The sequence below is a fragment of the Balaenoptera musculus genome, chromosome 10 (genome assembly GCF_009873245.2).
Source record: "Balaenoptera musculus isolate JJ_BM4_2016_0621 chromosome 10, mBalMus1.pri.v3, whole genome shotgun sequence".
In the NCBI taxonomy this organism is placed as follows: domain Eukaryota; kingdom Metazoa; phylum Chordata; class Mammalia; order Artiodactyla; family Balaenopteridae; genus Balaenoptera; species Balaenoptera musculus.
Window position 1 is genome coordinate 51132047 of NC_045794.1, and position 24315 is coordinate 51156361.

General features: G+C 37.8%; 1 protein-coding gene across 1 annotated transcript in view; it reads left to right on the forward strand.

The window, feature by feature from the left end:
- Positions 1-5074: 5074 nt before the first annotated feature.
- The window catches only part of RXYLT1 (ribitol xylosyltransferase 1), a 33924-nt gene continuing 14683 nt past the window's right edge, over positions 5075-24315 (forward strand). Inside the window, exons 1-3 of the mRNA XM_036867100.1 lie at positions 5075-5409; positions 6333-6476; positions 10747-10849. Of these exons, the coding sequence (XP_036722995.1) occupies positions 5241-5409; positions 6333-6476; positions 10747-10849 (416 nt within the window). The 5' untranslated portion in view covers positions 5075-5240. The remainder of the gene's footprint in view (positions 5410-6332; positions 6477-10746; positions 10850-24315) is intronic.

Below are 24315 nucleotides of genomic sequence, written 5' to 3' on the forward strand. Positions count from 1 at the left end.
CACAATTTGAATGCCCATAAATAGATTAAAAGATTCGATATTTTAGAAGTCAATTATCCCCAAATTATTCTATAAATACAATAAAATTCTGATTCCAATTCAAGAGGGGTTTTTAGTGAAATTAACAAATTAATTCTAATGTACAGGGAAAAGCAAAGGGCCAAGAATAGCCAAGGCAGTTTTTTTTTAAAAAAAAGAAAAGAACAAGTTAGGGAGACTTGCCTTTCTAAATATAAAGACTTATTATAAAGCTTTAGTAACTGAAACAGTTAGTGAATAGTAAGTAAGAGAGTTACAGTTATAGTAACTGACACAGGAAAGGCAGAGAAATAAGACTAGATCCACACATACAAGAAATCCTGATGTTGGCAGAGGGAGTATTGCAGATTAGTCATTAAACAATGATCTAAAAATAATTGTTAATGGCATGATTTGTAACACATACAGGTGGGAAGTCTCAATACTGTAACATGTCATTTCTATTTATTCTATAAATTCAATACACTTTTAATTGACTCCAAGTAAATTTTTCTTTTTTTAAAATTTTTATTGGAGTATAGTTGATTTACAATGTTGTGTTAGTTTCTACTGTACAGCAAAGTGAATCAGTTATATGTATACATATATCCCCTCTTTTTTAGATTTCCTTCCCATTTAGGTCACCACAGAGCACTGAGTAGAGTTCCCTGTGCTATACAGTAGGTTCTCATTAGTTATCTATTTTACACATAGTAGTGTATATATGTCAATCCCAATCTCCCAATTCATCCCACCACCCCCCTTTCCCCCTTGGTACCCATAAGTTTGTCCTCTACATCTGTGTCTCTATTTCTACTTTGCAAGTAAGTCCATCTGTACCATTTTTCTAGATTCCACATATAAGTGATATTATGCCATATTTGTTTTTCTCTTTCTGACTTACTTCAATCTGTATGACAGTCTCTAGGTCCATCCACATGTCTGCAAATGGCACTATTTCATTTCTTTTTGTGGCTGAGTAATATTCCGTTGTATATATGAACCACATCTTCTTTATCCATTCCTCTGTTGATGGACATTTAGGTTGCTTCCACGTCCTGGCTATTGTAAATAGTGCTGCAATGAACATTGGGATGCATGTATCTATTTGAATTATGGTTTTCTCAGTGTATATGCCCAGGAGTGCGATTGCTGGATCATATGGTAGATCTATTTTTAGTTTTTTAAGGAACCTCCATACTGTTCTCCATAGTGGCTGTATCAATTTTCATTCCCACCAACAGTGTAGGAGGGCTCCCTTTTCTCCACAGCCTCTCCAGCATTTATTGCTTGTAGATTTTTTGATGATGGCCATTCTGACTGGTGTGAGGTGATATCTCTTTGTAGTTTTGATTTGCATTTCTCTAATAATTAATGATGTTGAGCATCTTTTCATGTGCTTTTTGGCCATCTGTATGTCTTCTTTGGAGAAATAGCTATTTAGGTCTTCTGCCCATTTTTTGATTGGGTTGTTTGTTTTTTTGATATTGAGCTGCATGAGCTGTTTGTATATTTTGGAGATTAATCCCTTGTCAGTTGCTTTGTTTACAAATATTTTCTCCCATTCTGAGGGTTGACTTTATGGTTTTGTTTATGGTTTCCTTTGCTGTGTAAAAGTTTTAAGTTTAATTAGGTCCCATTTGTTTATTTTTGTTTTCATTTTCATTACTCCAGGAGGTGGGTCAAAAAAGATATTGCTGCAATTCATGTCAAAAAGTATTCTGCTTATGTTTTCCTCTAAGAGTTTTATAGTGTCTGGCCTTACATTTAGGTCTTTAATCCATTTTGAGTTTATTTTTGTGTATGATGTTAGGGAGAGTGTTCTAATTTCATTCTTTTACATGAGCCGTCCAGTTTTCCGAGCACCACTTATTGAAGAGACTGTCTTTTCTCCATTGTATATCCTTGCCTCCTTTGTCATAGATTAGTTGACCACAGGGCGTAGGTTTATCTCTGGGCTTTCCATCCTGTTCCGTTGATCTATATTTCTGTTTCTGTGCCAGTACCATACTGTCTTGATTACTGTAGCTTTGTAGTATAGTCTGAAGTCAGGGAGACTGATTCCTCCAGCTCCATTTTTCATTCTCAAGATTTCTTTGGCTATTCGAGGTCTTTTGTGTTTCCATACAAATTGTAAAATTTTTTGTTCAAATTCTGTGAAAAATGCCATTGGTAGCTTGATAGGGATTACATTGAATCTGTAGATTGCTTTGGGTAGTATAGTTATTTTCACAGTATTGATTCTTCCAATCCAAGAACGTGGTATATCTCTCCATCTGTTTGTGTGGTCTTTGATTTCTTACATCAGTGTCTTACAGTTTTCTGAGTATAGGTCTTGCCTCCTTAGGTAGTCTTATTCCTAGGTAATTTATTCTTTTTATTGTGATGGTAAATGGGATTATTTCCTTAATTTCTATTTCTGATCTTTTGTTTTTAGTGCCAAGTAAATTTTTCTTAAAGAATACACACATGCACACATACACCCACACACACACCGAACTATAAAATGATTGATAAATTCAGCTATATTAAAATTTAGAATGTCTTTACAATAGAAGATAATATAAATAAAATTAGTAGACCAGCCAAAAATTGGAAAAATAGATTTGCAATATATTTGTTGCAATAAACAACAAATGATTACTATAGAAAGTAAATTTAAAAGTCATATAATCAAAAGTAAAAGATAAACAATGAATAGAAAACTGTACAAAAAATATGGACAATTTACAGAAGAGGTAAACAAAAAAACAGTAAATATAATTAAAAAATACTTACCCTCACTATTAACCAGGGAAATGATAATTAAAACAACAGAATGCCATTTCAACCATCACATAGGTAAAATTTTAAAAGCCAAATCAAATCTTTACCACTTGGTAATTAAAATTCCACACACCCTCTCTCTTAAAATCACTACTAGATTAAATAAGAAGCCCAAATACTGTCTAATTCACAGTGTGGATAGACCATAATTTATTTACTAATTTCCCTATTAATAAGCATTTACCTAGTTTCTAGTTTTTTGGGCCCTACAGACAATGCTGCAAATAAATATCTTTATACATTAAAAAAAAAAAGAGAGAGAGAGAGAGAGAGAAGCCAGGACTTCCCTGGTGGTCCAGTGGTAAAGAATCCGCCTTCCAATGCAGGGGACGCAGATTCGATCCCTGGTCAGGGAACTAAGATCCCACGTGCCGCAGGACAACTAAGCCTGCAAGCTGCAATTACTGAGACTGCGCACCACAACTACTAAGCCCACGTGCCGCAACTACTGAAGGCCGCGTGCTGCAACTACTGAAGCCAAGCCTGTGCACCTAGAGCCTATGCTCCACAAGGGAAGGCACTGCAATGAGAAGCCCACGCACCGCAATGAAGAGTAGCCCCTGCTCTCTGCAACTAGAGAAAGCCCACACGCAACAAAGACCCAGTGCAGCCAAAAAAAAAAAAAAAAAAAAAAAGAACGTTTTCATTACATTTAAGTAGAGAATCGTATGCGGAAATATTGTCAAGAAGGTTTTTTCACTTATGTGGAACCCAAACATCATAGCAATTAACATGGCCAAGCTGGTGGAAATGATTTTCAACGCTTGATTTGGATATTTTGAGTATGTGAGCTATCTCCCGTGTGGTATAACGTTGATTGTTCTCAATTAATGTCTTGATTTGATCGCTATCAACTTCAGCTAGTCTACCCGACCGTGGAGCATCGTCCAGCGAGAAATCTCCAGCACGAAACATCTCAAACCAGTTTTGACGTGTTTGATCGGTCACATCACCTTCTCCATACACTGCACAGATCTTTTTTTGTGTTTCAGTTGCATTTTTACCTTTCTTGAAATAATAAATCATAATATGCCAAAGATGTTGCTTTTTTCTTCCATCTTCAATATTAAAATGGCTACACAAAAACTCACCAATTCTGATGTTTTTTTTTTTTAATGTACGCTGATATGACAGCTGTCACATACAATCTAGCAAAATTGTTTCAAATGAAGTTCAGTCCAGTGGTTAAGACTTCCCCTTCCAATGAAGGGCGTGCAGCTTTGATCCCTGATTGGGGAGCTGAGATCACGCATGCCTTGCGGGCAAAAAACCAAAACATAAAACAGAAGCAATATTGTAACAAATTCAATAAAGAATTTAAAAATGGTCCACAGGAAAAAAAATCTTTAAAAAAACCAATTCATTAAAGGTAAGCTTTTACCAACAGAGAGGTTGGAAACTTTATCCAGAAATGTTAAGACTGCATCGGGGTAGAGTTGAATCCGTCAGAACACAAAAACTTAAAGCTCTAACTAACAGTCTACTCCACACTCCTGTCCTACAAGCTTTCCAGCTAAGAAAACTGCCAGACAAGTTGAACAGCAAAACCAGATACAACTGACGAAAAAAAAAAAAGTAGCCCAACTTAGCAAGGCTTGACATAGAAAATTGATAGACAACATTCAATTTTACAGCCTCTATTTGACAAAAGACTGCATGCCTATGTGCATTCAAGTCACATCATAGTAATTAAACTCAATTTTTTTCATATTTTTATTGTAGCAAGGTATATGTAATATGATGTTTGCCATTCTAACCATTTCTAAGTGTACCGTTGAGTGGGAATTACATTCACAATGTTGTGCCACTACCACCACTTAAATTTTTTAATGGACATTTATATTCATTCGTCTGTCAATGCAGCAGGCTGGGATGGAGATCTCATGTTGAACAAAAACTGCCATGGTCCATGCCTTCATGTGGCCTTAATGGACTAAGGTGCTGTTTTTGTTTTTTTTCTTTGCGGTCACATGATGGTGAAGTCTTTCTGTACATCGGAAGATGGGCAGGGTTGAAAGTGGCCGTGGATACACTGCAGAGGTCAGGGATTGGCGCGGGCGAAGGTGCGGTCTTCCAACGCCCGATTCCAGAGTCCGAGGCAAGAAGGATTTTAGCGCTCCCCGAAAGGGCGGGGCCGATGGCAGGGCGGGACAGAGGAGCCGCAGAGAGGCTTAGGCGGGGCTGAGGGCGGGGCCGAGGGCGAGTCCTGGGCGGGGCGAGGGGCGGGGGCGGGGCGCGTCGGGGCGGAAGCGGCGGGCGGGTCCGTTTCGGGTGACTACTCCCTCCGGCAGGGCCTGGGTCTGCACCCGGCGACGGTAGGGCCGCGGCGCTGAGTGGCGGCTTCCCCTCAGGCCCATCTCCGCAGTGGTGGGGGCCTGAGGGGAAGGCTGAGTGGGATGCGGCTGACGCGGAAGCGTCTCTGCTCGATTCTTATCGCCCTGTACTGCCTCTTCTCCATCTACGCCGCCTACCACGTCTTCTTTGGGCGCCGCCGCCGGACGCAGGACGCGTCTTTGCGGGGCCTCAGGAAGGGGGCTGCCCCGGCGCGGGAGAGGCGCGGCCGAGGTAGGACACCGACCCGCGGCCTCCCTCCCCGGCTGCGCGCCGGGACTCGGGGCTGCGGGCTGGTGGGGGCTGGGCTAGCGGAGCCGCGCGGCCACCGGTCCCGCTCTCGGGTCCGGGATTGCCCCCGGGCCCCGGGGTGCGCTTTTCCTCCTTCAGCTCTCGGTAGCCAGCCCAGGCCTCGGGATTGGAGCATGTATGAATGCCCCCGTCCTCGCCCGTCCCACACGCCGTCCCCACTCCCTATCCCTGGGGCTGACAGGTGTGCACACCTTTAAAATACATCTTAAATATCCAAGATATTGTCACGAAATGCCAGAGATTCGCTGGAATGCCGCTGGCTTAAGGACATCTATTCCCGTATTGAAACAAGGAGCCTTCTCTAATACTGCCGCAACTTCGGAAGGCCAGAGGGCTTCATCTCCAAGTTTTGATCCCCTCTCTTGTATTTTGACCTATGTCAGGATCGGACTCAGGCTTATTTCTCCCTTCTTTCAGAATTTTGCGCAATAGTATCTGAAACTGTGGGACACTTTTCATGTTGAAGTCAAGTTTTTATGTATAGGTTGCGTTACATATATGCGATCTGTAAAGAACTGGCAAAAGTTAAACTTGTAACTTGATGCATATTACTGTACCCAGTCATTTTAGAAGGCTTTGTTTGGGAGAGAGGATTTCCTGCCTCGTGTTAACATTTTATTATTTTATATCAAGCTCTTTCAGGGTAACGGTTCAATCAAAGTTATGATTTCCTTTTTTTATTTTTACAGTGTTTAACCAGTTCAAATTCTGTTGCTTTATGTCTTTGAAAAATTGAAGTTAGGATGCAATTAAAACTCCCTAACATCTAATTTAAATGGCTTGAATTTATCTACAACTGCAGCTCTACCTTATTGATAACACTTGTTACTCTTTTTGTAACATAGAACAATCTACTTTGAGAAGTGAAGAATGGAATCCTTGGGAAGAAGATGAAAAAAATGAGCAAAAACACAGACTGCAGATATTAAATAAGTCCACAAAAGAGAAAAAAGACTTCCATGTACAAATCTGGGGCAAAGCTGCCATTGGTAAGTTAATGTTAAAAGCACTTTGTTAATATATTTACAGTTTATTTCGTCATTTGTTAAGACATCCTGATGTATTTTTTCACTTTTTCTCAATATTCCATTTCTCTTTTCTGTTAGACAACATCTGTGTAAATGCACACACACAAACACACACATGCACACATATATTCTATTGTTGGTCTTTAGCAGAGCACAGCTTTATTTGTCAATACAGAGAGTGGGTTGTGTATGCATAATTATACTGAAATGCCTATGTCAACTGAATTTTCATGGAATTATGTGTTTATTGGACACTTGATGCACGAGTATAAGATGTGGCCCCTGCCCTTAATGGCCAAACAAGTTTGGGAAACATTGAACTGTACAAAGTTGAACATGGTTCTTTATTGCAGGGCTTTGTCAGAGCCTTTAATATGCCAGTGTTCATTGTGAATGTCTAAGAAGGGGATATAGTATGTAGTTGATTAAACTTGTTTGCCCACAAAAGCATTTTTGCTCTGAGTATCATGAGAGTGTAGTGTTCCAAGTTATATGATATGCTCAATTAGAGAATGGGGGACTCTCAATGACAGAAGAGTCAAAGAATTTAGTGAGTTAGAAGGGGCTTTGTTTGGCCATAAAACATTAGTTAGATTTATGTACAGTAAGGGATGTGGATAGAAGGTACCAGGTGAAAGGAAAGTAAACAGAATAGTAGTGCCTGACCCATGATGTTTCATAAATTCATAGATACTTGCATACATACATATATACATCCTTGAAAATTACTACTGACCTCTGAAGTTCTAGTACCCAGACCCAGGCATCCAGTCATCAAGTTCTAGCAATTTTTTTCTCTATAAAATCTCTAATATTAATTTCTTCCTTTAAATTTCCACTTCCTCATTCTAGTTTTTAGTTATATCAACTTCTTAACAGGTTTCATGTTTCCAGACTTTTCTCATTTCAATCCAATAGGCACAAAGTGTCCAGATGAGCTTTATCAAGCACTGCATTCATTAGGCACAGTCATAGGATACCAGTTATAGAAATTCCCATTCCAAAAGGGAAAAAATGGAAGGAAAATGGAGTCACAGGTTTAAGCAATTTTGATATCCAGCCAGGCAAACTCCATTAGGTTTCAATGCCTGGGAGTACTGTGTGGCTCAGAGCTTTACTTCTGGGCTTTCAGCTCCATGCTTGGGAAGTCATCCTTCCATTTTCAGGAAGGTTAGCATGTGTTTGCAGCTCAGTAGTTTTATCATTGTGTTCCTGCTATTAGGATTTTGGGAGTCCAATAAGCTTGTTTCATTTCAAGCTGTCTCTGTCCCTTTTAGTCCAAGCAGGCAGTGTTTCTGCTAATATAACATTCTCAAGAACCTTGTGGGTCTCCCATTTATGTCACAAAGATTTGCTTTTATAGACAAGAGTTCCTCCACAGGTCTTACCTGGATAATCCCATCTCTATTTCTAGCTTCTGCTGAGATGGCTAAGGAGATCCATAAATTAACACCTAATATTTTCAAAAAACCCTCTTTGTGATTGAGTATTCTGACCAGGCATTAGCAAAAGGATGTCACCTACATCCTTAGCCTTCTCTCCAGAGCATGCTTTCTTGACAGTGAATCTCCTAAATTTTCACCTCTTTTGCAATCTGAATAGGCTAAGAATTTCCGAAATCATCAAGTCATTGTTCCTTTTTGCTTACCAGTTTTTTCCTCAGTCTCTCTTTTCAACTCATATTTTACTGTAATCAGCAAGATGAAACCAGGCCACTACTTCAACACTTTACTTAGAAATCTCTTCAGCTAACTATCTAAGTTTATCGTTTACAAGTTCTGCTTTGCATATAACTGCAGGACACAATTCAGCTAAACTTTCTGCTACTGTATAACAAAGATCCCCTTTTCTCCAGTCTCTAATGACATGTTCCTCATTTCCTTCTGAGCCCCTACCAAGAGCAATTTTAATGTGCATATTTTTTTTTCCCAGTAGTAAAACATTTGCTAGAGCAAGCAGAAAGGAATGCACATCTTACAGAAACCTTCACAAAGTCACAAAATTTGAAGTATGTATATTTCTTTTCCTTTTATAAACAAGATAGGACAAAAATCATCAAAATCATTTCAGCAAAATATTTTTCTACCATTATGGCAAGTTAAAAAAAATACAATGAAATAGGAGAAGACAATTTAAGAGCTGTTGTCAGGTTTTTGTTTTTTAATTTTAAATTTAGCAACACTTCAGACCCAGAGCAGTCCTGTTTCCAGGATCCTCTCTCCCTCCTCAGTTGTAGGGACTCTGGATCTGGCAGGCTGCTGCTTCATGTCTCAGGACTGGACACAAACCTGGCTGGGAAACCTGAGCATCAACTTTCACTTAGAATCAGACCCCTCCCCTAACCTGCAGATGTTTGGGAAGCACTTGGGTGCACATCCCTAACACCTCCATGGACTGGGCTGCAGAAGCCAGTCTCAAATGGGGCCTGCCTGGCCACAGAAAAAGAATTTTATTTGTAGGTGTTTTTAAGGTGATAATGTGCATATTTTTACCAACAGTCAGTTTATGGTGATTTCGGTATTCTCTAAGATGACACAGGTTTTCTTCTACTGTTCTCCTCACTTTCTTCTGAGTTTTCAGAACTGAGTCACTAACATCCATATTTCTACCTACAGCCTGTTCAAGGCAATCTAATCTAGGTGTTTTTTAATCATGCTTCTCAAAATTCTTCCAGCCTTTCCCCATTACCCAATTCCAAAGGCACTTCCAGATTTTTAAGTGTTTGTTACAGCAGCACCCCATTTCCAGGTACCATAATCTATTGCTACATAATCTATAGGTTCCTTTAGCTGCCATAACCAATTACCAAAAATTTAGTGGCTTAAAACAACACATTTTTTTAACTGATCTGTAAGTGACATATAACATTATATAAATATGTTTCAGGTGTACTACATAATGATTTGATACACTGTATATATTTTGAAAGGATCAACATAGTAAGTCTAGTGAACATCCATCACCTCACATAGTTACAATTTTTTTTCTTGTGATGAGAACTTTTAAGATCTACTTTCTTAGCAACTCTCAAATATGCAATACAGTATTATTAACTGCAGTCACCATAAGTTTATTAGCTTACGTTTCTGAAGGCAGAAATCTAAAATGTGTCCACAGGGCTATATTCCCTTTGGAGGCTCTAGAGGAGCATCTGTTTCCTTGCCTTTTACAGTTTCTAGTGACTGCCTGCATTCCTTGACTCACAGCCCCACCTCACTCTGACTTCTGCTTGCTCCCCACATCTCTTTCCCTCGTTTTCAGTCTCCTGCCTCCCTTTCCTGAGGACCCTTGTGATTACATAGGACCCACCCATAATCTCTCCACCTCAGCATCCTTATCTTAATCACATTTAGAAGTTCTCTTTTGCTTTGTAAAGTTAACATTCATAGGTGCTAGAGATTTCATCTTTGGACATCTTGGGTTGGAGGAAAGCATTACTCAGCCTACCATATCTGGAAAGCTTTATCTGATTAGCCAAGTCTTTAAACATGGGTTTTGTGTGTGTCTTTTAGTACCACGGTGTAATGAGAATGGAACAAACCACATCTCTCAGTGTAACTTTTTAGTTACATTTATGTAATTGGGCTCCCTGATTACCTCCTCATCTCCAGATTACCTCATTGTATGACAATACAGAGCTCTGAGACCTCTACTCTCAGAGCTTTCATTCAGGTGAGATCATGATAAAACGTAGGGGCCAGCCTAAGGAGAAAAGACACAGTGGCATTTGTTTGCAGAGGGCATCATGCAGTGAAGGTTGTGTGTTCAGGTGGGGAGGAGGTAGTATCTCCTTGACATATTGAATGTATATGTACATACATGAGCTTCTCTGGTTCTGTTTGGCACAAGATGGTGACTCCACCCCCAGTTTGTTATAATATAGAAACAGTCCTAATCATACAGTAACTTACACTGTAATCATATTGTAACTTACACTGTAATATAACACATTTCAGGATAAGATAGGTAGTAAAGGTCCAGTGATAATTAGGGGTTTCTCAAATTTAGAGTAAGAGAGTTTTTTGTCTTTAATATAACCCACATTTTACACTGACAACCTCTGAGTTTAGTCTCTCATACATTAGCTGCCATATTGATGATTTTGAGCCCAAAGAGGAATAGAATCTGGTTTCCTGATCAAATGATATGAAAGAGCAGAACATAAATTCATCTCACACACTAGAGTACACCAGAAGGTAAATGCTTTCATTTTTTGTTTTTTTAATTACAGGTTTGTATCTCTGGGAGCATATTTTTGAAGGTTTACTTGAGCCCACTGATGTGACTGCTCAGCGGAGAGAAGGAAATTTAGTTGTTGGAAGAACACATTACAGGTATTAACTGTGCAACATTAACCTTTATATGTTGCTGTACAATTTTTTATGTAAATACTAGAAGAAAAATCAGAGGAAAATATATCAATATTTATAGAAAATATTTTCACTTCAACTTGTGAAGGATGGAGAGGTAAATCTCATGTATATGTATTTGTAGTTAAAGCTTACCTTAAACATTTTCTTATAAAATTGGATGTTACAAAATACGGGTTTTTTTGGAATCATGTGTCTATTTCATTTTAATCAAAACATTTCTGATTATATGGAAAAGTTCATGCTCTAAATTTTGTAACATTTGGTTGTTGATAAACATGTAACATTCTATATGTTGGGGGAATAATATGCAAACTTAAAGTATTTTTATTTTTCTCCTTCATGTAATAGATTCACATATTTTTATATATTCACGTGGTAGCAAAGCTACTGGTATTAGTTTTGAAATTTTTATCAAAACATTTCATATATGAGTTCTATCATGATTTGATAGTATAGATTACCATTTTACTGCAATATTCAGAAATCTTTTTTTAATTCAATAAAACCAATGTATTATTGACATTTTTACACTCTTATTTTTATAAAACTTTTTATCTGTGATTGCATATTTTCTGAAGATTTTTAAATAGAATTAAGATCATTTTATTTAGAAATATTGTGACAATGAAAGAATGCTATTTTCTATTAGATTTTTGCCTTCTTATTGAAATAAAAACCAAAAATAATTATTTTAAAATGCTTATTTCATTTAACAATTATATTATTAAGGGAAAAAAATGTGAACCAAAGATTATGGTTTCCTTTAGGTTTCCATTTATTTCTCATAGAAATCAAGAGGAAGAGCTATAGTTAATATCAGTTTCATTTGAATTTTCACTGCTCTTTTAATTCTTTATTTACTGTATACACACTTGGAAAGCAATTTCATTGCATTATCTTTTCAAAGTAATCATTCTTGAAAAGTAAACAGGCTTTTAAATCATCATTGGTAATGATTATTTTTCCTTTTATCTCCAGGCTTCTACTGATCTAATCCCATTGAAGAGTTTATACATAATCCTAAACTTAAAATAGTTGGATTTGGGTGTTTGAAAGTAAATATATATTATGCATATAAATCTAACATTTTGCTGTTTTAAAAGTAAACATGTGTTATGAGTATTAGTCTATCAGGTCTACCTACAATATATATTAGAATTTTCAAAAGAATTATTTGAAATTCATAGAGAAGTTAATATACAGTGTTACTACAGCAAAGGTTTTGAGCAAACGACATTAACTCCCAAAAGAAAAACTAACTTCCTGTTTCCTTCTGAAATTTTTACCTGAGATTTTATATTATGATTAAATAACAATGCTGTTTCCTTTCAGAATTTAAGAGAACTGTGTATTCAAGGAAGTTCACTATTGTAGCAGATTTTTTTAAACAGCTTATTAAAGTTTTAGGTTCATGGAAAGTAGCATACGTAATTGATCCAAAATTAATAAACTTTTATGAAATTGCAAGTTTTGATTTGAATCAGGCTACATGGGTACTAACTTAAATGTTTCGACACATTCTTTTTTTTTTAAGTTATTTATTTTATTTATTTATTTTTGGCTGCATTGGATCTTTGTTGCTGCGCGCGGGCTTTTTATAGTTGCGGCGAGTGGGGACTCCTCTTCATTGTGGTGCGTGTGCTTCTCATTGTGGTGGTTTCTCTTGTTGCGGAGCACGGGCTCTAGGCGCACGGGCTTCAGTAGTTGTGGCTCACGGGCTCTAGAGTGCAGGCTCAGTAGTTGTGGCGCACGGGCTTAGTTGCTCCGCGGCACGTGGGATCTTCCCAGACCAGGGCTCGAACCCGTGTCCCCTGCATTGGCAAGTGGATTCTTAACCACTGCGCCACCAGGGAGGTCCCAACACATTCATTTTTATTTGACCAAAAGTGAATTGGCAGTAATGGCTCATCTTGAAGATATAGAAAGAGTCTCTAAATACTATCAAAATCCTTTAAATAAGCATAAATACAGTCTATTTAAATAAACCTTTAAGTTTACAAAGAGCTTATATCATTTAACATTAATTTCACAACACTTCTGAGACAGAAAATAGAAAGGGTATCCTCAGTGTTCCAGGGTCGATCAACCTCCTGAATGCTGATTCTTATCTATTCATAGGCCCAAATAATGTAATCCAGAATATCAAGTAAATAACTCAGAATGGAAATAGAACTATCAGTCAGTCCACATGTTTGTATTGGCTTGACCAGTACATTCTTTCCATATAGGCAGACTACAGGTGATACCTAAATATTTGAAAGTTGTTTGATTAATATGGAATCAAAATGTGGGATATAACTCTATATAGCACTTCCAAATCTGTGTTTTTCAGAAGGGAAGAAATGAATGACTCCATGTTCACCACTGAGTCAGTACCATACATAGTCTGTGCTCAGGATGTGAATAGATGAATACATGCAGGGAAAACTGAACTTGTGAGGCAGCCTGGTGAAGTCCAGTCACCTCTGGGCAGTGTAGCAATGTGACTGAGTTGTTAAGGGCACAGACTCTGAAGCCAGAATATCTCAGTTCCAATTCCAGCTTTACCTCTTACTAGTGTCTGACCCTGGCAAGTTTCTTAACCTCTCAGTGCCTGGATTTCCTTGAGTTTGAAATAATTATAATATAATGTAATATATATAATTATAATGTATATATAATATATATAATTATAATAATTTAAAATAATTATTAAGGTAAATATTAGTTTCTATTTCACAGGATTGTTTTGAAGATTAAATGCACTAATAGATATACAGTGCTTAGACCAGTATCTGGCACATGGTAATCACTATAGAAGTCTTGTTATTAGTTTTATTATTTTTACTGTTACTTAAATAGGTACTGCAACATCTCCCTACCTTTCAGTTCTCCTTTTTTCTGTGTTTCCATTATTGTCTATTATCTCTCCACCACATACCTCCTAATAAACACCTTTTTGATACATGTTTTATGTTAATGTGTTCAGTTAGGTTACAAGCTAGCATGGCACCCATTCTGTCTCTTGAAGGAACTTTGCCTGTCTCTGCTCATATCCGTCATATGTTCATTTATAGTTTAATTTCAAAGGGCAACTTTATGTTTAATTTCTTAGGAGGAGTCTTCTGCTTATCATGACCTTTGATTATCCCCATAAGACTGCCTTCAGAATTCTGTAATGTGCATGTGCAGGCATTATCATAAGATATATAAATGTCTACCCATTTGATAAAACAAAAGTTAGATGCTAAATTACTTAATTCGTTGTTATCTAAATTCAATTATACTTTCTTTTTTTAAAAAAATAAGTATATTTATTTTATTTATTTTTGGCTGTGTTGGGTCTTTTGTCGCTGCACACAGGCTTTCTCTAGTTGTGGCGAGTGGGGACTACTCTTCGTTGCGATGCGCGGGCTTCTCATTGCGGTGGCTTCTCTCATTGCGGAGCATGGGCACTAGGCACGCGGGCTTCAGTAGTTATGGCACACAGGCTCTAGAGCGCAGGCTCAGTAGTTGTGGCTCATGGGCTCTAGAGCGCAGGCTCAGTAGTTGTGGTGCATGGGCTTAGTTGCTCCACAGCATGTGGGATCTTCCCCGACCAGGGCATGAACCTGTGTCCCCTGAATTGGCGGGCAGATTCTTAACCACTGCGCCACCAGGGAAGTCCTAAATTCAATTATATTTTCAATGAGCATCTGCTCCTTATGAAAAAGTTGAACTTATCTCTGAAGATCACGATAAAATGTGTCTGATTCCTATTTTTAGAATTTCCAGATATTACTATTATAAGAATTTAGTGAGCTCACTACTCATTACAGTGAGTGAAAGCTTTTATAGATAATATTAATGGCTACACTATATTTCAGTCATATACTGGACCATAGATCAATACAGATCTCAAATAAAATTTTCATTGGTAAACAAAGACAATATAGTTAATTTTTCATAATGCCCATTCTCTCACTCCAGCCAAGCTAGTATGAGGGTGGGAGTGTTCCATCATAAACACTAAATTCGGGAGGCATGGAGTCATGGCAATGATGCTGGCCACAAAAGTAGGGTGAATTGCAACAGCTATTCAAAAGTAAGGGCCATTCATGGGTTCAGTATACCTATTTTCTAAAACTATTTATTAACCAAAAATGATGTAGAATTCAATGGCTGAGAGCTGTGTGGATGGTTTAGCTTGGGCACTTTTTTTTTTTTTTTTGCATGCTTTTTTTTTTTTTTTTTCTGGCATCTGTTTTATTTATTTATTTTTCACACACACACACTGTATTTTATTTTTACAAGAGATAAATAGACTGACACCAAGCATTGTACATGGATGACCACAACAAAAGCAACAATGATTGCAATTACCAAACATGAAACACACTCATACTATGTCATAATATTGACATTCAGTCCAGTAATCCTCCACTGTAACAGCTCCTTTACTTTGCAGTGAAAATTGATTTGTATATTCTTTGCCTCTGAGTCCTTGTGGGATTTTTTTTTTTTTTAATTCAGACAGAAAGTCACAAAAATTATACTCATCCTCATCAGTTCACTCAGTCCCATGTAATTAATTTTTTTCTTTCATCTTGATCTTTTGTTAGCACTTTTATGAGTTCATCAGTTTTTCATTAGAGTTCTGAAAATGCTTATTCATTCAGTTCAGCAGTACAGTCAGTTACCAGAAACCTGTACTTGTCAGAGTCTTTTCCATGAATTTCTTGAAGATAAAAGCCTTTTATAGGAACATATTTGCAAAAGCATCAGAGTACACCCAGAACTGTCTGTAAATGACAAAAGACTTAAAATGACCACTGTTAAAGATTTGATAAAAGTTCATAATAATGCAGTTGACAAGAAAATTAGTTATTTCTGAGATATACATTTTAAAGTAGTAACTAGGATTATTACTTATAACTTTATACCAGAACATATAAGATTTTTAGAAATTTCATGTAATGTCTGAAACATTTATATTAACATATTTCCATACATATTTCCATACAAATACAAATATAAGATTTTTAGAAATTTCATGTAATGTCTGAAACATTTATATTAACATATTTCCATACAAATAACCCAATGAAAGTTTAGTATTAGTTGTTTTGTTTCTTTGTTGTTTTATACTGCAGGTTCTTATTAGGCATCAGTTTTATACACATCAGTGTATACATGTCAATCCCAATCGCCCAATTCAGCACATCACCATCCCCACCCCACCACAGTTTTCCCCCCTTGGTGTCCATATGTCCATTCTCTACATCTGTGTCTCAACTTCTGCCCTGCAAACTGGCTCATCTGTACCATTTTTCTAGGTTCCACATACATGCATTAATATACGATATTTGTTTTTCTCTTTCTGACTTACTTCACTCTGTATGACAGTCTCTAGATCCATCCACGTCTCAACAAATGACTCAATTTCGTTCCTTTTTATGGCTGAGTAATATTCCATTGTATATATGTACCACCTCTTCTTTATCCATTCGTCTGTTGATGGGCATTTAGGTTGCTTCCATGACCTGGCTATTGTAAATAGTGCTGCAATGAACATTCGGGTGCATGTGTCTTTTTGAATTACGGTTTTCTCTGGGTATATGCCCAGTAGTTGGATTGCTGGGTCATATGGTAATTCTATTTTTAGTTTTTTAAGGAACCTCCATACTGTTCTCCATAGTGGCTGTATCAATTTACATTCCCACCAACAGTGCAAGAGGGTTCCCTTTTCTCCACACCCTCTCCAGCATTTGTTGTTTGTTGATTTTCTGATGATGCCCATTCTAACAGGAGTGAGGTGATACCTCATTGTAGTTTTGATTTGCATTTCTCTAATAATTAGTGATGTTGAGCATCTTTTCATGTGCTTCGTGGCCATCTGTATGTCTTCTTTGGAGAAATGCCTATTTAGGTCTTCTGCCCATTTTTGGATTGGGGTGTTTGTTTCTTTAATATTGAGCTGAATGAGCTGTTTATATATTTTGGAGATTAATCCTTTTTCCGTTGATTCGTTGGCAAATATTTTCTCCCATTCTGAGGGTTGTCTTTTCGTCTTGTTTATGGTTTCCTTTGCTGTGCAAAAGCTTTGAAGTTTCATTAGGTCCCATTTGTTTATTTTTGTTTTTATTTCCATTACTCTAGGAGGTGGATCAAAAAAGATCTTGCTGTGATTGATGTCAAAGAGTGTTCTTCCTATGTTTTCCTCTAAGAGTTTTATAGTGTCCAGTCTTATATTTAGGTCTCTAATCCATTTTGAGTTTATTTTTGTGTATGGTGTTAGGGAGTATTCTAATTTCATTCTTTTACATGTAGCTGTCCAGTTTTCCCAGCGCCACTTATTGAAGAGACTGTCTTTTCTCCATTGTATATCTTTGCCTCCTTTGTCATAGATTAGTTGACCATAGGTGCGTGGGTTAATCTCTGGGCTTTCTATCTTGTTCCATTGATCTATGTTTCTGTTTTTGTGCCAGTACCATATTGTCTTGATTACTGTAGCTTTGTAGTATAGTCTGAAGTCAGGGAGTCTGATTCCTCCAGCTCCATTTTTTTGCCTCAAGACTGCTTTGGCTATTCGGGGTCTTTTGTGTCTCCATACAAATTTTAAGATGATTTGTTCTAGCTCCGTAAAACATGCCATTGGTAATTTGATAGGGATTGCATTGAATCTGTAGATTGCTTTGGGTAGTATACTCATTTTCACAATGTTGATTCTTCCAATCCAAGAACATGGTATATCTCTCCATCTGTTGGTATCATCTTTAATTTCTTTCATCAGTGTCTTATAGTTTTCTGCATACAGGTCTTTTGTCTCCCTAGGTAGGTTTATTCCTAGGTATTTTATTCTTTTTGTTGCAATGGTAAATGGGAGTGCTTCCACAATTTCTCTTTCAGATTTTTCATCATTAGTGTATACGAATGCAAGAGATTTCTGTGCATTAATTTTGTATCCTGCAACTTTACCATATTCATTAATTAGCGCTAGCAGTTTTCTGGTGGCAGTTTTAGGATTCTCTATGTATAGTATCATGTCATCCGCAAACAGTGACAGTTTTACTTCTTTTCCAATTTGTATTCCTTTTATTTCTTTTTCTTCTCTGATTGCCGTGGCTAGGACTTCCAGAACTATGTTGAATAATAGTGGTGAGAGTGGACATCCTTGTCTCGTTCCTGATCTTAGAGGAAATGCTTTCAGTTTTTCACCATTGAGAATGATGTTTGCTGTGGGTTTGTCATATATGGCCTTTATTATGTTGAGGTAGGTTCCCTCTATGCCCACTTTCTGGAGAGTTTTTATCATAACTGGGTGTTAAATTTTGTCAAAAGCTTTTTCTGCATCTATTGAGATGATCATATGGTTTTTCTTCTTCAATTTGTTAATATGGTGTATCACATTGATTGATTTGCATATATTGAAGAATCCTTGCATCCCTGGGATAAATCCCACTTGATCGTGGTGTATGATCCTTTTAATGTGTTGTTGGATTCTGTTTGCTAGTATTTTGTTGAGGATTTTTGCATCTATATTCATCAGTGATATTGGTCTGTAATTTTCTTTTTTTGTAGTGTCTTTGTCTGGTTTTGGTATCAGGGTGATGGTGGCCTCATAGAATGAGTTTGGGAGTGTTCCTTCCTCTGCAATTTTTTGGAAGAGTTTGAGAAGGATAGGTGTTAGCTCTTCTCTAAATGTTTGATAGAATTCACCTGTGAAGCCATCTGGTCCTGGACTTTTGTTTGTTGGAAGATTTTTAATCACAGTTTCAATTTCATTACTTGTGATTGGTCTGTTCATATTTTCTGTTTCTTCCTGGTTCAGTCTTGGAAGGTTATACCTTTCTAAAAATGTGTCCATTTCTTCCAGGTTGTCCATTTTATTGGCATAAAGTTGCTTGTAGTAGTCTCTTAGGATGCTTTGTATTTCTGCAGTGTCTGTTGTAACTTCTCCTTTTTCATTTCTGATTTTATTGATTTGAGTCCTCTCCCTCTTTTTCTTGATGAGTCTGGCTAATGGCTTATCAATTTTGTTTATCTTCTCAAAGAACCAACTTTTAGTTTTATTGATCTTTGCTGTTGTTTTCTTTGTTTCTATTTCATTTATTTCTGCTCTGATCTTTATGATTTCTTTCCTTCTGCTAACTTTGGGTTTTGTTTGTTCTTCTTTCTCTAGTTTCTTTAGGTGTAAGGTTAGATTGTTTACTTGAGATTTTTCTTGTTTCTTTAGGTAGGCTTGTATAGCTATAAACTTCCCTCTTAGAACTGCTTTCTCTGCATCCCATAGGTTTTGGGTCGTCGTGTTTTCATTGTCATTTGTCTCTAGGTATTTTTTGATTTCCTCTTTGATTTCTTCAGTGATCTCTTGGTTATTTAGTAACGTATTGTTTAGCCTCCATGTGTTTGTCTTTTTTACGTTTTTTTCCCTGTAATTCATTTCTAATCTCATAGCGTTGTGGTCAGAAAAGATGCTTGATATGATTTCAATTTTCTTAAATTTACTGAGGCTTGATTTGTGACCCAAGATGTGATCTATCCTGGAGAATGTTCCGTGCGCACTTGAGAAGAACGTGTAATCTGCTGTTTTTGGATGGAATGTCCTATATATATCAATTAAATCTATCTGGTCTATTGTGTCATTTAAAGCTTGTGTTTCCTTATTTATTTTCATTTTGGATGATCTGTCCATTGGTGTAAGTGAGGTATTAAAGTCCCCCACTATGATTGTGTTACTGTCAATTTCCTCTTTTATAGCTGTTAGCAGTTGCCTTATGTATTGAGGTGCTCCTATGTTGGGTGCATATATATTTATAATTGTTATATCTTCTTCTTGGATTGATCCCTGGATCATTATGTAGTGTCCTTCCTTGTCTCTTGTAACATTCTTTATTTTAAAGTCTATTTTATCTGATATGAGTATAGCTACTCCAGCTTTCTTTTGATTTCCATTTGCATGGAATATCTTTTTCCATCCCCTCACTTTCAGTCTGTATGTGTCCCTAGGTCTAAAGTGGGTCTCTTGTAGACAGCATATATATGGGTCTTGTTTTTGTATCCATTCAGCCAGTCTATGTCTTTTGGTTGGGGCATTTAATCCATTCACGTTTAAGGTAATTATCGATATGTATGTTCCTATGACCATTTTCTTAATTGTTTTGGGTTTGTTTTTGTAGGTCCTTTTCTTCTCTTGTGTTTCCCACTTAGAGAAGTTCCTTTAGCGTTTGTTGTAGAGCTGGTTTGGTGGTGCTGAATTCTCTTAGCTTTTGCTTGTCTGTAAAGCTTTTGATTTCTCCATCAAATCTAAATGAGATCCTTGCCGGGTAGAGTAATCTTGGTTGTAGGTTCTTCCCTTTCATCACTTTAAGTATATCATGCCACTCCCTTCTGGCTTGCAGAGTTTCTGCTGAGAAATCAGCTGTTAACCTTATGGGAGTTCCCTTGTATTTTATTTGTCGTTTTTCCCTTGCTGCTTTCAATAATTTTTCTTTGTCTTTAATTTTTGCCACTTTGATTACTATGTGTCTCGGTGTGTTTCTCCTTGGGTTTATCCTGTATGGGACTCTCTGCGCTTCCTGGACTTGGGTGGCTATTTCCTTTCCCATGTTAGGGAAGTTTTCAACTATAATCTCTTCAAATATTTTCTCTGGTCCTTTCTCTCTCTCTTCACCTTCTGGGACCCCTATAATGCGAATGTTGTTGCGTTTAATGTTGTCCCAGAGGTCTCTTAAGCGGTCTTCATTTCTTTTCATTCTTTTTTCTTTACTCTGTTCTGCAGCAGTGAATTCCACCATTCTGTCTTCCAGGTCACTTATCCGTTCTTCTGCCTCAGTTATTCTGCTGTTGATTCCTTCTAGTGTAGTTTTCATTTCAGTTATTGTATTGGTCATCTCTGTTTGTTTGTTCTTTAATTCTTCTAGGTCTTTGTTAATCATTTCTTGCATCTTCTCAATCTTTGCCTCCATTCTTATTCCGAGGTCCTGGATCATCTTCACTATCATTATTCTGAATTCTTTTTCTGGAAGGTTGCCTATCTCCACTTCATTTAGTTGTTTTTCTGGGGTTTTTTCTTGTTCCTTCATCTGGTACATAGCCCTCTGCCTTTTCATCTTGTCTGTCTTTCTGTAACTGTGGTTTTTGGTCCACAGGCTGCAGGATTGTAGTTTTTCTTCTGCTGTCTGCCCTCTGGTGGTTGAGGCTATCTAAGAGGCTTGATGGGAGGCTCTGGTGGTGGGTAGAGCTGACTGTTGCTGTGGCGGTCAGAGCTCAGTAAAACTTTAATCCACTTGACTGTTGATGGGTGGGGCTGGGTTCCCTCCCTGTTGATTGTTTTGCCTGAGGCAACCCAACACTGGAGCCTACCTGGGCTCTTTGGTGGGGTTAATGGCAGACTCTGGGAGGGCTCACGCCAAGGAGCACTTCCCAGAACCTCCGCTGCCAGAGTCCTTGTCCCCACAGTGAAACAGAGCCACCCCCCGCCTCTGCAGGAGACCCCCCAACACTGGCAGGTAGGTCTGGTTCAGTCTCCCCCAAGGTCACTGCTCCTTCCCCTGGGTCCCGATGCGCACACTACTTTGTGTGTGCCCTCCAAGAGTGGGGTCTCTGTTTCCCCCAGTCCTATCGAAGTCCTGCAATCAATTCCCACTAGGCTTCAGAGTCTGATTCTCTAGGAATTCCTCCTCTCGTTGCCGGACCCCCAGGTTGGGAAGCCTGATGTGGGGCTCAGAACCTTCACTCCAGTGGGTGGACTTCTGTGGTATAAGTGTTCGCCAGTCTGTGAGTCACCCACCCAGCAGTTATGGGATTAGATTTTACTCTGATTGCGCCCCTCCTACCGTCTCCCTGTGGCTTCTCCTCTGTCCTTGGACGTGGGGTATCCTCCTTGGTGAAGTCCAGGGTCTTCCTGTCAATGATTGTCCAGCAGACAGTTGTGATTCTGGTGCTCTCGCAAGAGGGAGTGAGAGCACGTCCTTCTACTCCGCCATCTTGGTTAATCCACTCCAAGGGAGGGTTTTTTAAAAAAAACTTTAAACTATATGGTTCAAGTACGAAGAAAATACAAAACTCAGGTTACCTCTTGTCTCCCGGGAGGCAAGCGCCGCCGTGGTCCCGCAGTTGCTAAGGAGAAATCTGGGCGCTTATTCTTTATCAAGGCATTTGCCAGACTCTTAGCTAGCAATTATTAATCTTATCTGTAACTCACTTAATATAATAGCATATAGCGTTTGTTCAGTAGCACTCATTGAATTTAGAAAAAATGAAACAAAATTATATTGGATTCTAAAAAAATATATTTTGCTCACGTTCAGCTTAGAACTCAATATTCAAATGATTTCTCTGGACTTTGTAAGTTTTGAAAGTACTTATTGGGAAGGAAGTTTTTAACCGAACCTAGCAGAAAAAGAATAAATATTGAAAATTAGAAGTTCTGACTATTAAATATATGCTAAGAAATCTAGAAGAGTAAGTCACCATTTTAAAATTCTGTGTATGAGCTCCTTAAATATGTTCATTTCTCAGCTAACGGATATTTGTGACTGATGCATGATTAATAACTTTAGGAAACTAAAATACATCTTTTATCATTCATAAATATACTATAATATCTCATACATATGCCCTACTTTATGTAATAAATGTATAGCTGGAAATTTATTATTAAATTGAATTTTTGTAACTTGATTTATATTTTAAATGCAGTAGGAGAACTTAAATAAATTGGTAGAGCAGATAACTCCCTTAAAGAGAATTATGGCTTACTCATTCAACATTTACTTGAGTGCCTGCTAGTTAGTTCATACTAGGCTCTGAGGATTTCAAAGTGAATAAAATACTTTTCCCTAGCCTCAGGGAGCTCACACACTATTGGCTGAGATAAACACATAAATAATTTTTATACCTTATACAAAGCATAATGGTAAGGACGTGCATACTCCTTAGTTGTTAGGTAAGTATAGAGGGAAGGCCACTAACTCAATATGAGTAGGGTTGGGGATATGGGGCCTATCAAGAAAGGCTTCCTAGAGGAGGTGATACCTGAGCTAAGTCTTAAAAGATTAGTAGGATTTAGGAAGGCAGTGAGAGGAGTGATTATATTCCCAGCAGAGGCAATATCAGGGCCTAAGAACTGATAAACAGCTTGGGTTGTGCATAGAATCGCAAACCATTCGGAATCCCTAAAGCATGAAGATGGGGTAGGGTAGCTCATATTGGGAGTGGAGGGCAAGGGCCAGATCATCATGGGCCTTGTATTTGCCACATTAAAGCTCTTGGACTTTATTCTTGTTCAGTGAAAAGCAGTTGAAGATGATTAAGCTAGATAGTGGTAATTGTCATGTATGTTTTTTGTGTAGATGTCTCTAGTAGCCATGTGGAAAAATGATTTGAAGGAGACAGCTGAATGCAGGCAGACCAGGACATTGCGTTAGGAAACTATAAGTATCCAGCAGAGATATAAATAAGGGATGAAATTGGGAAGTGGTATTCTGGCAGAGCCAGGAATTTTAGAAATTTGCAGACAAAACTATCAGAATTTAAGGATTATTAGAGGAGAGCAAGAATTGAATGGGACAGCTCCCTGGTTTCTAGCTTGCATGACTGGATAGCTAGTATGCGTTCAAGACAGAAAATACAGAAAGAATAAAAGCAGATTTTTCTACTCTTCTCTAGGCCACTACCCAACACCTGCCTAACCCTCCCTTTCTCAGCAGACAACCCTGCGTCTATTTCCTCAAGAATATCCACAATTATCTCCCTTAACTAGCTGCTCCTCTAACATTTGCCTACATGATCTCTATGTGATTCCTCACCTAACCTTCTCTCTTTCCTCAGCTCTCAGACAATGAGGTGATCTCCCTCACCTGTGTTCAGTATTAACTCCCTCCACCTGGGTATCCCTTCTGCCTATCCCAAGACCTTGCTCCATCGGTTACTTCCTTGCTCTCCTTTGTCTCCCACCTTTCACTCATTATTGCGTTCTCACCTTCTCATCCACACTTTCAGAAGAGTTGTCTACACTTACTGTCCCCACTTACTTCTTTTTTTTAATTTATTTTATTCAAGTATAGTTGATTTACAATGTTGTGTTAATTCTGCTGTACGGCAAAGTGATTCAGTTATACATATATGTACATTCTTTTTCATATTCTTTTTCATTATCATTTATCACAGGATGTTGAATATAGTTCCCTGTGCTATACAGTAGAACCTTGTTTATCCATTCTATATATAATACTTTGCATCTGCTAATTCCAAACTCCCAATCCATCCCTTCCCCATCCCCCTCCCCCTTGGCAACCACAAGTCTGTTCTCTATGTCTGTGAGTCTGTTTTGTAGATAAGTTCATTTGTGTCATATTTTAGATTCCACATATAAGTGATATCATATGGTTTTTGCCTTTTTCTTTCTGACTTACTTCATTTAGTATGAAAACCTCTAGGTCCATCCATGTTGCTGCAGATGGCAT